The sequence below is a fragment of the Acartia tonsa genome, chromosome 13 (assembly GCF_053477335.1).
Source record: "Acartia tonsa isolate MP-2025a chromosome 13, ASM5347733v1, whole genome shotgun sequence".
NCBI classification, from domain to species: Eukaryota; Metazoa; Arthropoda; class Copepoda; order Calanoida; family Acartiidae; genus Acartia; species Acartia tonsa.
This window is the reverse complement of record NC_137272.1, coordinates 44,211,648-44,228,746: the sequence shown is the minus strand read 5'-3', so window position 1 is coordinate 44,228,746 and position 17,099 is coordinate 44,211,648. Positions and strand designations below refer to the sequence as shown.

General features: G+C 40.8%; 2 protein-coding genes across 2 annotated transcripts; both read right to left on the bottom strand.

Moving 5' to 3' along the window:
* Positions 1 to 938: 938 nt before the first annotated feature.
* Positions 939 to 14,561, bottom strand: LOC145303919 (carbohydrate sulfotransferase 11-like). The gene is made up of 10 exons (XM_080145588.1): positions 14,078 to 14,561; positions 13,593 to 13,653; positions 13,272 to 13,303; positions 10,638 to 10,735; positions 10,513 to 10,568; positions 3,220 to 3,318; positions 2,737 to 2,808; positions 2,446 to 2,519; positions 2,129 to 2,178; positions 939 to 1,317 (listed from the first exon to the last, which is right to left on the bottom strand). Exons 1-10 carry the CDS (start codon positions 14,093 to 14,095, stop codon positions 1,194 to 1,196), a joined length of 684 nt encoding a protein of 227 aa, XP_080001714.1. The 5' UTR covers positions 14,096 to 14,561; the 3' UTR covers positions 939 to 1,193.
* On the bottom strand, positions 14,542 to 16,269 carry LOC145303920 (uncharacterized). The gene is made up of 5 exons (XM_080145589.1): positions 16,209 to 16,269; positions 15,823 to 15,893; positions 15,266 to 15,322; positions 14,895 to 14,961; positions 14,542 to 14,662 (listed from the first exon to the last, which is right to left on the bottom strand). The coding sequence occupies exons 1-5, from the start codon at positions 16,258 to 16,260 to the stop codon at positions 14,568 to 14,570; spliced, it is 342 nt and encodes a 113-aa protein (XP_080001715.1). The 5' UTR covers positions 16,261 to 16,269; the 3' UTR covers positions 14,542 to 14,567.
* Between the last annotated feature and the right edge of the window lie 830 nt (positions 16,270 to 17,099).

The window sequence follows — 17,099 nt, the reverse complement described above, 5'->3', positions numbered from 1 at the left end:
AGAGGGGGAGAGAGAGAGAGAGAGAGAGAGAGAGAGAGAGAGAGAGAGAGAGAGAGAGAGAGAGAGAGAGAGAGAGAGAAAGAGAGATAGATAAAGAAAAATTTTATAAAAGGGTCACAAAGAAAACTAAGATTGAAAAGGGTTAACCATTTTTTATGTTGATAATAATCCAGCAAAACCCAAACCCTTTGATTGCAGGGGATTTGTTTAATGTTTTACTGCTTGAGTTGCAATCATGTGTACCATCTAATCGACCAATGCATTACCACTTCTCTTGACACAGCAGCAATTTGACCTGTTTTAGAGACTTCAATATAACATGTTCGATTTTCTGAAATTCATTACGCTAATCAATAAGCAAACTTAAAGCTAAAACTTCTATTTTGTAAAATATTTCTTACTATCGGCTACGCCCCTTGAGGCCAAAAGGCAGTTATATGAAAGGGGGGAGGGGAGTGGGATCTTTTTTTCTAGTGGCGATTTCTCATGGTAGGCTTTGAATATCATCCAACAAATAGTTATAAACCTTCCCATTGACCAATAAGAAGCTTTTCTATAAAGGATATAAAAATTAGTGCAATATTTAGACATACAGACAGATATGTAGATATCCTTTAACTTTTTTAAAAAGTATTCCAGCAATATAAAGAAAAACATTGTAATTGAAAAGATAGAAATAAAATATATATTTTGTAAATTTTCTTTAATGTTTCACAAATCAGCTCCCTGAAATAAAAAAGTTTTTTTTTATTTAAGTGAAATCTTTTAAGGTGTATTTTTAAACTGAGGTGAATTCTTAAAAAACTTTTGCCCAACTAAAATCAGTGAGGCAAACTAAAAATTTAGAGTGAATAATTTTGCCTCACTAAAATTTTAGTGGGGCAAACTGATTTTAGTGGGGCAAAATTATTTTTAAGAATTCACCTCTGGACAGTTTTGTCAACAATTGATTATTTAATAAGGATGATAAAAACAATGAAAACAAAGAATTTTCTTGCTACATACAATGTCGGATATTAAAAATAAGAATTAAGAGGCTAGGTTTCGAAAGGACCAGACAATTCCTTCATGAATTCATTATAATGATGTACGTACACGGTACAGACATTAATTACATAAAAGCATTACTTTTTCTACTTTTTAATTTATAATTTTATTCCATAATAACAAAAGGTTTATCAAATAGTACACTGTTAAAATAGCAGTCCACACTCAACAGATATGATATCCAGATAATCAGTTGCTGAATAATCAAACAACAAGAAATCAAATTGGTACAATCTGTAAATTTTCTCCAATGTGTCACAGCCAACTTTTCTAAAAGTAAGTTCAATGTTAAAGAAAATGAGAATTGTTATATAGTTGGTAAAAACATATTTTTTAAATGGGAATCAAAAGTGTCTATCAGTAAAAAAACATAATTTCTCAGCTACTATTCCATATAGACAGCTGAAATGATTTATGAGCCTCATTGATATGCCAATGAGCAAACAGAATGTAATCTATTTGATACCAGGGAGTATTTTATTTTCCTTGTACTCACCTCCCTTCTCCATTTCCCTTTCTCGTCTGCTTTAAAAAAGGAGGTGGGGGAGAAGGGAGTAAAATATAGTATGGGAGGGGGGCCGTGTATTTATATTTAAACTAATCTATGTCTGCAAAACTATATATATTCTAAAATAATACAGCGAGTTGCGGCATTTCTTGCGCAAGTACCCAAACTCAGTCAAAAACTGCTAAATTCTTGCACATTCCCTTTAAGCCAGTACCCAAAGTCTGAGACTCCTGAAGATTGAACATTCGATCCATTGTCCCCTCCCTTACTCCCTGATTTGATACATCTGTCTGTTTATCATGATACAAAAACTATATCTGTATAATCCTTCATAATTTTCTATTTTTAATCATATATCTAACATATGACCTATATCTCTATTTTTCTGTTTATCAATCCATGCATTTTTTGTGTTTGGCTAGTTATGAATGCTGGCATCATTCTTAGTTGATTTCATTCCAAACAAAGTCAAAGTTTGTTGTTACAAAAAGACACTTAATATATAATGACAAGTTTAAAACAAAAAAAAGATATATTAATTTAGGAATTAAAAGAAATATATAAAAGTTTTACCTGTAATCATTTATATTCTTGTTACTTTTGTTCTCTATGATATCATACCACTAAATTACATTTTTATTTTAATTCCATTTTAAACATTTACCAGTGAAAATGTTAGATTGATAATTATTACATGATATTAAAAACAGTTTTCTGTGTATTGTAAATCATTATGATTAATTTCAATTTTGGTGCATAGGCCAACAATTCATGACCAAATTTATTTTTAGTGGATAATTCTTTGTAATAGCTAGCATATGAACTGGATCTAATTCAGAACCATAATAGAAAATAGCTTATAAATTACAGTTCCAAAAATGATTTCAAACCTGTTCCAAGGAACCCATTCCAGTCTTTTGTAATAACCATTTTGTACCACTCAATCCATCTTCCAGCTTTAATACTAAAAAGATATTTGTGTCTTTTGTAGTGCAAATTAAAGTATTTAGATACATTCACACAAATACAAGGTAACTTTGAAAATCAATCTATGGAGGAAATAATCAAAAAAAATAAATGAATCATTTTAGCAGTTTAGAAATAATATTGGACGTAAAAAGTTTTACTTTTCTGTTCTCTCAAAATAATAATTTTCTCTGACAACCTGGTTAAATAGTTACCTGCATCATAAGGCACAATACAAGGTGAACAAGACTGCCAATATGGCTTCCAATGAACATCAGTTCCTCCCTCTAGGTATTACATTAAAATTTTTATGTAGAATAATGATAAGATACTGATAGCCATCAGAGGTCTTATTTAGTGTATCCCTGAACCAAATCTTGCTTAATTTTATGCATGATTTTATAGTCAAATGCACTTCTGAAGTCAACCAACCCTTAAACTGCATTACCTTAGTCTGAAATCATAACTTTTCAATGTTAAAGTTGTGCCTATTTTTGGGCAAGGCATTCCTCCTGCCTTAACTATTAATGTTGCACACCCTACATAGCAGCATATGCATGTTTAACATCTTTAGTTATGATGCAGTGTTGTGCAAAGATTAGAACCAGCACATTCTGGACAATGAGCAGATCTGCTAAGTATTACACCACAGTCACAATGGATATGGTCAACATTTATACCATTTATGTCATTTGTACCTGTGATATAAATAAGAAAGTCTTCATAATTTGGAAACTCTCCATTTTCATAATATGTTTCCATTGGGCTTCTTGATTTTCTAATTTTTTTTATGTGATCTGAAATTGTATGAGAAATTTTAGATATTGTGACAATTCATCCACTAAAGATGTAGGGTTAAAAATTGATTATAAATAGTCTATTTGTATTTTTTTACATCAGCCAGCCTAAATTCCATATTAGTAAAATGTTACTTCACCAACATTCATACTGATATTCTCAGTTATTTTCTCAACTGCAGGCCTATACCTGATATTGTGAAGATGGCAGGTGTCCTATATTGTGTTAAGTAACTTCAAGATATAGTGTGGTAATACGACACCCAGACGGACAGGCCGTTTACAGAGTTGCTTCGCTGTGACTTATGATAACAAACCCCCTGCACTAATCTTATTATATCACCATCTATCTCATGACCGCTGTTGACCCCGCACCCAGCGGTCAAACTAGCCTGCCTAAATGTGGGGAGGGGACTCAAACATGCAACTATCACGAGTCCCTCACGCGCTTATATAACTGGGAGGCGTTGCCTCCCCTTTTACCACCGCTGCCCCCACAGCCTGTCTGCCGTCGGGAGCTAAGCCCTAGCGCCCCACACCCCCTTCAAACCTAACCATTGTTATAATCTGTTGTATATATATAGTAAACATAACTTGTAAATATTATTCAGTTTAAATATATAATTTCTGTATGATTGAATCCTGCTTGTTTGTTTGGTAGAATAATTAAAGGCTAGGGCTCGTTGAATCCGAACTCGTTACCCCGTGGGCCGAGAACGCTCGGCTTACCAGAACTTGGTGTCAGCGTGTTTCAATCGAGCCTTACAGAAACTAGCCTATTCTACCTCTGATTGGACCCTTTGGCAAGTAAGGGGACAATCAGCCGCCAACTGACCCGTGAGACGGCCTTTTTAGGTCGAATTTCCATCATTTTTGAACGCAATATGTGGGCCTCTGGCCTACGGCAAGCAGATTTAGCCTGCTAAAAGCGCCAGTTAAGACGCTTTTCCGTGTCGTGTAGGAGTAGCGCTAGGTGCGCAGCCACGGCAATCAGATAATTTAGCTCAGACGGCTACAGAACTGAGTCCAAATTGGCAAGTGTAGCTGGGACAAGCCCCAGGACACCCAGGCCAAACCTACGAGACAGACAGCTGGGTGCTGGTCTCCCTAAGAAGGCAATGTGTGGCTGCGAAGCTTCAGCACACAAGTAAGCCCTACCACTGCGACGGATAGCAGATTTTGAGCCACAGGCACGGCAGGACGGGACATTCCCTGCCGCTGCCTCCCAGGATTCGAACCCGAGGCGCTGCAGGACGGGCCATTCCCTGCCGCCATTTTCGGGATTCGAACCAGCGGCGCTGTAGGACGGGTCATTCCCTACCGCCGTCACCCCTCTGAACCTTGCAGGACGGACATTCCCTGCTGCCAGTGCTTCCAGAATCACACCTAGAGCTCCTAGTGATAACAACACATAAGTGTGTATAAATGTCAACCAAGTGATAAAAATAAATATAAAATTGTTGACCAAGTGATAATTAATAAGCTCTAGTGATTCGAAGCTACAGTCTAAGCCACCATGGTAAGCGATACCACCATAGCTGCAGTGCGGCCACCACCAAAGTTTCTGCCAACCCCAGCCGAACGAGAGGCCCCCTTGTCTCAAGGGCAGGACCTCCATTTCCCCTGCCATGTCAGGGTGAGGTTTCCTACCCCTGACCCTGCCCAGCATGTACAGGTTGATGCCATGATTGATTCTGGCAACCGTGTACCAGGGTCTGCTGTAATTTCTGAGCACCTCATGCACGCGATGGGCGTGCAACGCATGTTGATTCCGGACAACACCCAGATCCTGACTGCTAATGAGGAAGGCCAGCCCCTCCAGGTAATCGGAAAGTTAAAAGAGTTATATATGGCAGTCTCACACACTCTTATACTCCATTTATACCACGTGACTGTGGTCCGGAACCTCTCACACCCTCTGAACTTAGGAGGGTATTTTCTCAAGGAGTTCGGAACTAGGCTCTGTTTCGACATGCAACCACCTTGCTTGTGGGTGCGTGGGGAGTTTATCCCACTCCGTGGCGTCCCCATTGACCGGGAAACAGCCGAGAGAGAGCTAAGCTATGAGGGGCCCCTGCCAGGCCCCCTGCCTGAGCAGCCACGTGTGGTTGAGCAAGGCACACACTGGGTGGACGCTGAGCTCAACGCACACAAGGGAGCTAACCTGCTAGCCATGGGGTTGCCCCCAGTGCCCAAGGTGCCAAGGGAGAGCCTGCCAACAACGTTTCCTGAGATTGCCAGCCCTCCAGAACCAATCTTCTCCGCCGACACCTTTATCAACGGCCAGCCGTGTCCACCTGGCCCCCTCTACCTGGGACCTCCAGCCAGTCCACCAGCCAAGCCCGAGTCCAGACCCGTCAAGTCGCGGTCTGATGTACCCGGAGCCACACTCAACTCTCAGGCCCCAGCCTCTCCCGGCGCCGTGCCCGTCAAGTCGCGGCCGGACGCCCACGGAGCCAAAGCTGGACCCAGCACTTTGGCCTCTCCCAGCGCCGAGCCCGTCAAATCGTGGCCGGACGCCCTCGGAGCCACACCTGGCTCCGACACGTCAGCCCCTCCAGAAGCCGAGCCCGTCAAGTCGCGGCCGGTGGGTCCCGGAGCCAAAGCTGACCCCGCACCAGCCACGTATAGGCTAAGCGCTGTCACTCCAACTGATGGCCAGCCACCCCAGCTCCGCACAGCCAAGCGGGTGGTCCTGCCTGGCCGCGGGGTTATGGCGGTCCCTGTTGAGCTAGTAGGCCATCGCACCAAGGATGCCATCCAACTAGCTGCCCCAGAACAGAGGTTTGGGGAGGATCTTGTTATTCCAGAAGGCTTGTATGCCCACAGGCCTGGCTCTGCCACTGTGTTTAGAGTACTGGTGGTCAATGAGGGGGAGGTGCCCCTCTTGTTGGATGCTGGCCTCCCAGTGGCAGGGGAGCTGGTCAAACCTGACATTCTAGAGGTCTCTGATACGCCTCCCCCGCGTCTCCACTCGTTCCAAGAACCTGCTGAGCCTATAGACATGCAGGAGTTGTGGGAGGCCCTGGAGATGGAAGACAATGAGTTCCTACGCAAGGACCCCTTGCTCAAGAAGGAGGTCTGGACTATGTTGTCAGAATACAGGGACGTTTTCTCCAATTCTACCCCCGGCTGCACAGATGTGGTTGAGTTGCAGCTGCGCCTCAAGCCAGGGACCCAGCCGATCCGCCAGAGATTTAGGGATCTGAACCCGCGGCAAGAGGCTGAACTGGAGAAACAACTGGACACCTGGCTACAGGAGGGAGTTATAGAGCCATCAGACTCCGCCTGGAGCAGCCCCCTGGTGCCCATCAAGAAGAAGGACGGGAGCACCCGCTGGGCCGTCGACTACAGAGCCCTCAACAAGTGTCTGGAGCTGGACAGCTACCCTCTGCCTAGGATCCAGCAGTTGGTGGAACGAGCTGGCGGGCACCGTGTCTACAGTGCTTTAGACGCGGTGGCCGCATACTACACCATCCGTGTGTCCGAGGACAGCCGGCCCTGCACCGCCTTCACCACCCCCAGGGGCTTGTATCAATGGAAAAGGATGCCCTTTGGCCTGGCTACGGCACCGTCTGTCTATTCCAGGTTTATTGCAGGGGTCCTAAACCCACTAGGCACAGCCAACCTCCAGTCATACCTTGACGACGTCCTGACCTTCCACCAGGATACCTGGGCCCACCTGGCCAGGCTCCGAGAGGTTTTTGAAGCCCACCGCAGGGGAGGGATCCGCCTCAAGCCAGCCAAGACCAAGCTGTTCCGATCTAAGGTGGATTATCTGGGCCACACCCTCAGCCGTGAGGGGATAGCCATGCAAGAGGACTATATTGACCGTATCTTGGACTGGCCAGCCCCTAGCACCCCCAAGGACTTGCTGGCGTTGCTGGGGTTCTTTGGATACTACCGCCTGTTCATCCCAGAGTATGCAGACCTCACCTACGAGATGAACCGCCAGAAGACGGCCAAGGCCCTAACCTGGACGCCTGAGATGGAAGCCCAGCTGCTGCAACTCAAGGACAAGTTCCGCAAGGCCCCCATCCGAGCGCCGCCCAGGTTTGATTTGCCAGCGGTGTTCCAGCTCACCACAGACTTCAGCAGCCGCGCCATCTCTGCCATACTGAGTCAATGTCAGGAGGGCAAGGAGAGGCTGATTGCCGCCGTGGGGCGCAAGACAACCGACCCTGAGACGCGCTACCCGTCCTGGAAGGGAGAGATGGCCGCCATTATGTATGGGATCCGAAAATTCCACGGCATCTTGTCCTACCGCAGCTTCCAGATCAACACTGATTCCTCTGCCTTGCTACAGATGAAATCACTGAACACATCCACAGGGATGGTGGCCCGCTGGCAGGAGGAGCTAGCGGCCCTAGACTTTACCGTCTGCCACAGGCCGGGCACCCAGAATACCAACGCCGACGCCCTCAGCCGCCGGGAAGATGCCAACATGCCAACGGCCAGCGCCGAAGAATTAGCAGAGCAGGCTGAGTATATCCACAACCTTTGCCAGCTAGGGGAGTCCGCAGCTAGCCGGCCTCCTGCCGCCCGACTGGATCCAGCTAGAGTATTGGAGGCCCAGACACAGGACCCCCTCCTGCTCCATGTCCGCCAGTGGGTGGCTGATGGCAAAGCCCCAACCAAGGCCGAGCTGCGTGGCAAGGAACGAGACGAGCAGCAGTACGCCAGCCGCTTCCCAGCCCTGGGGCTTGACGAGCATGGTTGCCTCACCACCACTGACCAGACTCTGACAGGAGAGAGGACAAGATACCTGCTGCCTTCGGCCCTCCAGCAGGACGCGTTCTTTCTAGCCCATGGGACCCCCATGGCTGGGCACTTTGGGATGGACGCAACCATCGCCCGCGTTGCCATGCACTTCTGGTGGCCCAACCTGGCCCGTGACGTCCACCTGATGGTACAAACCTGCCCTGAGTGTGTCCAGAAAGTTACCAAGGAGAGGCTGAAGCAGGGGATCCATGTGCCCTCCCGCCAGGGGTATCCACAGCAAGTCCTATTCATCGACCTGGTGGGGCCACTGCCAGAGACCTCAACTGGGAACCACTACATCCTCACCTGCCAAGATGGATTCAGCCGGTTTGTCAGCCTCTACGCCATCCCCAACAAGCGCACCCTCACGGTGGCTGAAGCCCTGTTGCACCGCCACCTGGCCACGTTCGGATGCCCCCTGAAGATCCATTCCGACAATGGAATGGAATTTACCGGCCAGGTATTCCAGGAACTGGCCTCCAGACTTGAGATTGGCCTGACACATCCACCACCCTACAACCCGCAGTCCAACCGAGTGGAGAGGTTTCATAGGACGCTCAACACAGGCATGCGCCTGTTCCTGGACAGAGACGATAACAACTGGGAGCCACACCTGCCTGCCATCGCCTTCGCCTACAACACCAAGGCCTGCAGATCCACTGGCGTGACCCCGTTCCTGGCCTTCTTTGGGAGAGAGGCCAAACTTCCGGTGGACATGGTACTACGGCTGCCAGAGACCGAATATGCTTCAGTTCCCGCCAACGTCCAAGCCCTCTTGCAGCGCTACTATGCAGTGTATGATGCCATCCAGCAGAAGGAGGAGGGAGCCATCAGGAGGAGCGCGGCAGCTTACGAAGGCACGGCCAAGTATGAGGTTGGAGACTTGGTCTGGTACCTGGCCCCCCGCCTGGTGCCAGGGAAGGCAGCCAAGATTACCAAGAGATGGACTGGCCCCTGGAAAGTAGTGAGGAAAGCTACAGAAGTCCATTATGTCATTAAACCTGCCTCTCCAGTAGCCAGGATCTCAGAAGTTACCGCGCATGTAGGCCGACTGCGCAAATACACTGGAGACGTGACTGCCCACCAGATCCCAGCAGACATCCAAGTTGATATGGACGGCGACGAGGACGCCACTGAGCTGCCAGTTGGAGCAGCGGCGCCCGCAGCTAGCAACCCAGGGGAGCTCCCAGTGCACCAGCCAGCCGCAGCCGCCCCACAGCTTAGCGGCCAAGACCGTGACCCAGTAGAGGAGAACCTGCAGGAGCAGCCCAACGAACCACCGCCGCCGCCGCCCGCTCCAGAGCCACTCAGAGATGCCATCTGGAATCCTGACGCGGACATGGAGAACCTGCCAGCCAGCAGCGAGCCTGTAGGAGAAGAGCCAGCCACTGCGATGGAAGAAGCCGCCCCAGAAGAAGAAGAAGAAGCCATGTGCCCCCTGCTGATGACAGCCATCCCCATCCGGGTAGGAGCTAGGAGACCAAGCAACCTGAATCAAGCAGGCGCCCCCATGGAGTTCTATGCACCATTTGCCATCGCCATTCCACCCTCAGGAACCATCAGAGTCTGTCTAGGCCTCCGTGTCCAGCTACCAGCCGAGGCAGAACTAATCCTGCAGACGAGGCAAAATTTCCAGCGGCGGGGCTTGGCCGTCGCCAACCCACGCCTAGAAGCCAACCAGGAGCTGACAATGCTGATCACCAACCACAGTCAGACTGAGCAACGAGTGTCCCAGGGAGCCTGTGTAGCCCGAGCTGTCCTCCATCGAGCTGTGCCCCAAGAACTGCCTGTCCGGCGCAGGCATAGGCTGTCGTATCCCCAGGTTCAAGGCCTGGTGGCTCAGGAGCCACGCAACCCTTGAAGGGGAGGTTGTGGTAATACGACACCCAGACGGACAGGCCGTTTACAGAGTTGCTTCGCTGTGACTTATGATAACAAACCCCCTGCACTAATCTTATTATATCACCATCTATCTCATGACCGCTGTTGACCCCGCACCCAGCGGTCAAACTAGCCTGCCTAAATGTGGGGAGGGGACTCAAACATGCAACTATCACGAGTCCCTCACGCGCTTATATAACTGGGAGGCGTTGCCTCCCCTTTTACCACCGCTGCCCCCACAGCCTGTCTGCCGTCGGGAGCTAAGCCCTAGCGCCCCACACCCCCTTCAAACCTAACCATTGTTATAATCTGTTGTATATATATAGTAAACATAACTTGTAAATATTATTCAGTTTAAATATATAATTTCTGTATGATTGAATCCTGCTTGTTTGTTTGGTAGAATAATTAAAGGCTAGGGCTCGTTGAATCCGAACTCGTTACCCCGTGGGCCGAGAACGCTCGGCTTACCAGAATAGCTTTAAAATTTTAGACTTGCATTATTTAGGTGATTTTAGCCCAAAATGTTAACACTTGGAGAAATATACCTACTTTTATACTGATCAGTAGATGTATCCATCACTCTATTTTGGTATGCTGATAAAAGTCTAAATAATAATCAAATATGATTTCTGAGTCAAATTATAATTATAAATTGAATCAAAATTAATGTTTACCTATCAAATGGATGTCTGACCAGAAGGAATCTAAAAGTATTTGGTCCTCCTATGACATCAAATAATTCAGACATAGAAGGACTTAGAACAGATGACACCTGAAACAAAGAATAGATACTATAGATTTTTATAATAATTTGTGTAATTAATATAAAAGAAATTCTTTAACATTATATGAAAAATTATTAGTTTTATAATTCAAATAATAAATTGATCTAATTAGTAAATTGTAAATAATGAACAAAAGGGAATGTGCATTTTTAGTAGCTAAGCTACTCTATAATTTGAAATGTCCGTCTGTCTGTCTGTTTGTCCGTAAGTGTCACATTGGGGGAAATGTGATTTTCTCGGCTCCTATTCAAGATATACAGCTGAAATTTTTAGTTAAGATACCTAAGAAAAATGCCCATCTAATCTTTACTTTGTTTTGTCTATCTGTCTGTTATTTGGGGTGCTAGATCGATTCCTAGATTTTCAAGTTTTTGTGATTTTCTCAATTCGTTTTCAAGATAGAGGGCTGAAATTTTCAGATTAATCAATTTAACATTCTACATACTTTCACCAAGATTTATCAAGATTTGTTTATCAATTGAGGTGCTAGATCAATTCCTAGATTTGTAGGTTTTCATGATTTTCTTGATTTCTATTCATGATTGATGACTGAAATTATCAGAGATTGAATATGCTCATATTTTAAATATTTCCATCAAATTTCATTAAGTTTTATCTATTAATTATGGTGTTAGATTTTAAGTTTTTGTGATTTTAATGGTTGCATGATTTTACAGGTTATTTTATTGTATGACATTGCTCTATAGTAATTTTTTCCTCGATATCAATTCTTATTTTTTAAGCTTTACTAATTATGGATGTTGTCGTCCTTGTTAGTTTAAGAATTGTTTGACAAAAAAAAAATACTGTCTCATTAAACATACTTTTATATATAATTTTTCCTTAAATACAACCATAAATTAGCCCCCAGAAAATGGTTTTAATTATACATAATGATATATGAATTTCAGTATTCATTTTCCATGCAATTTTCAATGCTAAATCATTAAATATCATTAGCTAAATTGCTAAACAAATTTAAATGACATCAATTTATAAAAAAAAGGTAATTGATGCAAATGTATAATTGAAGTGATTATACTTGAAATTCAAGTATGAGCCAGTCTATTTCAAGCATTTAATGGAAAGATACCATATTTGTTTTGAAATTGATCAATACTATGAAAGCAATTGAATTAGCAAGATTTATGTTTCAAGTTCTTGCCTTTGGTATATTTGTTTATCAAATGCAGAACTCGGTCATTAAGTATTTAGACAGGCCTGTTTATCAAATCAAAACTACACAAGCAGTGGACAAGGTGAAGAAACCTATTGTATATGTTTGCCATGATCCCCAGTATAACATTGATAGAGCAATGGAAGCTGGATACAGTTGGCAAGATACTTTTGCTAGTGGATATGTCTATTATCCTGATGATGATGAATATGATGAAATAACGTGGAAAGGTAAATATGGAAACTTCACATATGAAGAGCTTCAAGACTATATTTATGATAGCAATTACAGTGACCTCACTGTTGAGAACTATCTTGAGAAAACTAATGAGACAGATGTGACATTTGTTACTTCATATGGATTTTGCATGAAGTTGCAAACCCTAGAAAATAACAATTTCATGGGGTTGTATACTGTAAAAAGATCATCTGTTCTACTAGTAGACCCTAGTACAGATAACCCTTTTGAGATAATTCACTTGGATAATGGCAAAATAAACTTTGGTCCAACATCAAAGGATCAATTTGATTTTTACAGCTATGAATTGGTTTGGACCCTACATGACTCAAGCATCTATGATGGTATCAGCTGCACTAATTATGATAACCTTGGAAAAGGTTATGGAGAGTGTGTCGAGGATCAAATGAGTAAAAAAATGCTTTCATTGTACTCATGCATTCCTCCCTGGTTTCCAAACAAGTATACTGATCAGTATTGTGAAGAAAACAAGGATATCATTTTGAGCAATGACAACATCAATAAGAGTTATGTAATGACAGAAAATATGATGTTGGGCCAGAAACTAGAATTTCCAGCATGCCTTCCACCATGCCTGACTATGAAGCTCACGATGAAAGAATTAAAACATGATACTGATAATACTGAATCGGCAGTAATGATACTCCAAGTTAGGGCTAAAGATATATTAGTCTATTCTGAGGTCTATGCATATGACATGTTCAACCTAATTGTGGATATGGGAAGCTCTCTTGGCTTATGGTTGGGACTCTCAGCACTAAGCATTTTTGACTTAGTAATTGTAGCGCATGATTTAATTCGTAGAAATATTTAGAATAAGAATAAATGTTTTATAATTCTAATTTATTAACCCTTAACAGTCAGTCTCCCCTTCTTAAACAGATAACATTATTTTAAAAAATTCCAACTCTCAGTAGCAATATTTTGAAAAGTCAATTAATTATAGACCTCCATCTTTCACACACAAAAAATGAATATAAAACAGAGTTGTGGGGGATGGGAGCATTAAATTACTCCTCCCTCCAACCCCACCACCCCCACCCCCCCAACTGTTTAGGGTTAATGCAATATATAATCAATTTACTAACCTTGTAAATTGGCTTTCCAGTCAGTAAATCATCTAAAACAAAATAATTTAAGGCTTCTTTGCAGTAATTAGTTGATAAAGAAAAGAAGGAATTTAAAGCAATAGTTTTAAATTATAAATATATAATTGATCAAATCAGTTTTATAATTCCTAGTTAGACTTTAACTTTAAGCCAATTGATTTTTGTTTTTATTGTATTCAGAACAACAACAAAATTTTATAGAATTGTTTATAACATCTTTAATTTTCTTTTTGATACTCAGAGATTTAAATTTTACAGTGCACTTTTACAATATGTAAAATAAAGGGTGTTAAAATTGACCTGATAGTTTTGAGTTGTGCTGTAAAGAAACAAAATACTTCAACCATGTAGATGCTGCTACCTATATTTAATAAATATCTAGTAAAAAGTAAATTTGATAATAGTTATTTATTGCATCATGTCATAGACAGCTTTCGGTGTATATTAATATGAAAAATCACGAGATTAAAACCTTCGGCTCCTATGGGCTAACAATTTTTTTTTATTTTTTTATTTGATGCTATACATGATTTTTCAGAGAGAACCCCTTCCAATCCACTTGAAATTAACCAATTTTGAAGACATACGGGAAAAGGTTTTCGTACCATAAAAGCAAGAATCTAAAGGAATAAGACAATGGACGATAAATTGACTTACATCCCCAAGATTACTTAATCTATGACCAAATTAAAAATGTTGTTTGAAATTTTCTTTTAAATAATGATATTTTACTAGAAATGTCGTCATTTTATGTTCAATTTTTTTAGATAAAAATAAAACATTACCTTATAATTAAAACACATTAAAGTGTTGGTTTGCTTGTCCAGAATTAGGTTATCAGTACTAAGCTCTTGGTTAAACTATCCAATCTTAACTTTAGTTATATTTTCTTAAAGTAGCTTATTCAAAAATAGAGTATAGACTTATATTACTTAACCTGGCCTATCCTAAACTAACTGTTGTACAGTTGGGATCTTAAGAGATAAGAAAATGGATAAAAATAGTCACTTTTATTAATACTATTAATAAAGGTTAAACTTAATATTAAACTACTTAAAGCACAGAAAGATTTCCTAAGGTGCCTAGTCACCTTGAGCCACCCCCCCCCCCCCTCTTGCCAATTTTAAAATAAAAATGAAAATTACTAATTAGGATAGTGGAGTTTTATTGTTTATTACCAACAAATTCAGATTAAGTAAGGTTATACTGTGTAAAGAGTAAAGTGGTTAGGAACATAAAAAACGTCCTTATTTTCCATTTCTTTAATAAGGCACTTTAAGGGAAAGCACCAGATAATGCTTGAATATGACTATGATTTTCCTTTGAGTTTGTGCTTTTATATCCACAAGACGTTGGTGATTTTACACAATCTGAAATAAAAAACATGGGTAATAATTTCCCCCAAAAAAATATGAACATGTGAAATGATGATTCTTGGAGCAATTAGGTAAATTTATAAAGGAAAAAACTAGATAACAAATTTTTGGCAGAATTCTATAAGACAAGGCAACATTATAATACATTTACCTTAATTAAGACTTTTAAATCAATAAATTTTAATGTTTGTTTCCCGATATTGGATATGGTGATTCTTGTTATTACCTAATTCTTGACATATTTGTTGGATTCTGTTTATCCTTGCCTCATACTCAGAATCAGAACTTGATCTCTGAAATATCAATTGACTATGATTCCTTTTAAAACAGGGGTGACAACATTTATGATAGCACATTAGACTGTAAGTTCTACTGTAAGTTAATTAAACATGTTCTCTAATTCTTTATATTTTAAGTACTTAACTTTTATTTAATCCTGACTGGTTTAATTTTTATCTACAGAGAAGTGATTTTGTTTACAATTATATGGGTTGTTCAATTTATCGTCCATTGTCTTGTCCCCTTCTAAAAGTTTTCAGAAAAGTTTGAACGTAATGCTGATTTGAATCTAAATTGATTAAAATGAAAGTTTAATACCTGTTTATTATTTAAAATATTCTTAACATTGTCATTCAAGTTCTGGCAATTGTAGGCCTAAAAGATGTAGACATAAATCAATTTGCAGTGATTTCCCTCAAATAATTTCTTGATAACTGAAAATGACATTCTTTTATTAAACTTATTTTATAAAGTTTTCAGCAAAAAATCAAACCCCTGACGGGGTTATTAAACCTATCGGAGCCTGTACCTGCGGAGCTGCCCTTTAACAAATATAACCTAACCTAATCAACATTAAAAAAATAAATCATTAACCAATAAAAAGATATATAGTAAGCTGCCATTTTTTTATTGATTTTTGTTGTCACAAACATAAACGCTAGTACCCCAAATCTTATTGAAACGTTTTCTTATTCGTTGGCTTAACAACTTTGTGGACATCAATGAATTTGGATTGATAAGTTGAATGTCCAAACGTTTTAACCACTATTTGAAATCTACAGAAAGGGTAATTTTGGGTATCATCATTGGGGATGTACATCAATTTATAAGTCATTGTCTTTTCCCTTTAGATCCCTGGAACATTATAGTTTTACCTGATTTGATAAATATGAGAATATTAACGTTGTCACAAACATAAATATTATGTACAGGTTTTTAAATTCACCTAAAAATTTATACAACAAGGATAATAATATCATTAGGTAGCGCAGGGAGGATCTTAACTATGGATTATTAGAAGCGAAACATTTTACATAAAACATGTTTTGGTCTTTTTTGTTGCATGACCAACAGACTGACTGACAAAGTAAATTATATACTGGAGGCTCATTCGTATAGGGTATCTTCACAAAAGACAGCTGTCTATCATAGTAGCCAAGAAAATCACGAAAATGCTGGCGGATGGACGGACAGACAGCCAAAGTAAATTAAAGAGTAGCTTCGCTATTTAAGATTTACATTGCCAAAAAATAAATCTTACTTGTTTTTCGAATAACAGTTCTGAGCTTTGAAAATACATTATAAAAAATCATCTGTAATAATTTAATATTAAAATTTTAAAAATAAAATAAAATTTCCTTAAGAAAACAAATTAAATAATTGAAATAAAAAAACTAAATGTTTTTTTATTCAAAAACGTGTACACATTCAAACCATTATTTTGGTCGGATGGTTCCTTCATTTTGCTCCTATTTGATCTCACTAATCACCGAATCATTTAAATCTATCAGTATAGGAAAGCTTCAAAGAATGGGTTTAGACTATTTTACTTTTAGATGGTTTTAGGCTATTCCTCTATTAGATACTAAGCGCGCAACCGCTAAAATTAACAAAAAGTGAATAATATAATATATTGTTTTTGTAAATAGTAAACAAAGTCAACTAACTGTAGCTAACAATAATAAGCTTATCTTTAATATTTACTTAAGTATGTATCATATATATTTTGAGCAGGGATCTAAAGGGATAAGACAATGAACGATAAATTAATCTACATCCCCAATGTTGATAAACAAACTATCCCTTCTGCATATTAAAATTTTGGCTACTACTTCATACTAGTAGGTAATCATCGAATAATATATCGTGGTTATAAAACTTTGGGTACCAACGTAATTTACAGTCCAATGTCCCCTTCCTCCCTGAATATACGCTATGCATACAAGTCAGGGAGGGAAAGAACATTGTACTGTAAAGTGTAAATTACACTGGTACCCAAAGAATCGTTCCATTTGGATTGGTTGGTTGCATATTAGTATAGTTTAAACTTTTCAACCAATAATTTTAATCTACATGAAGATTGATTTTGTCTATCATCATTGTGGATGTATATCAATTAATTGTCCATTATCTTATCCCTTTAGATCCATGC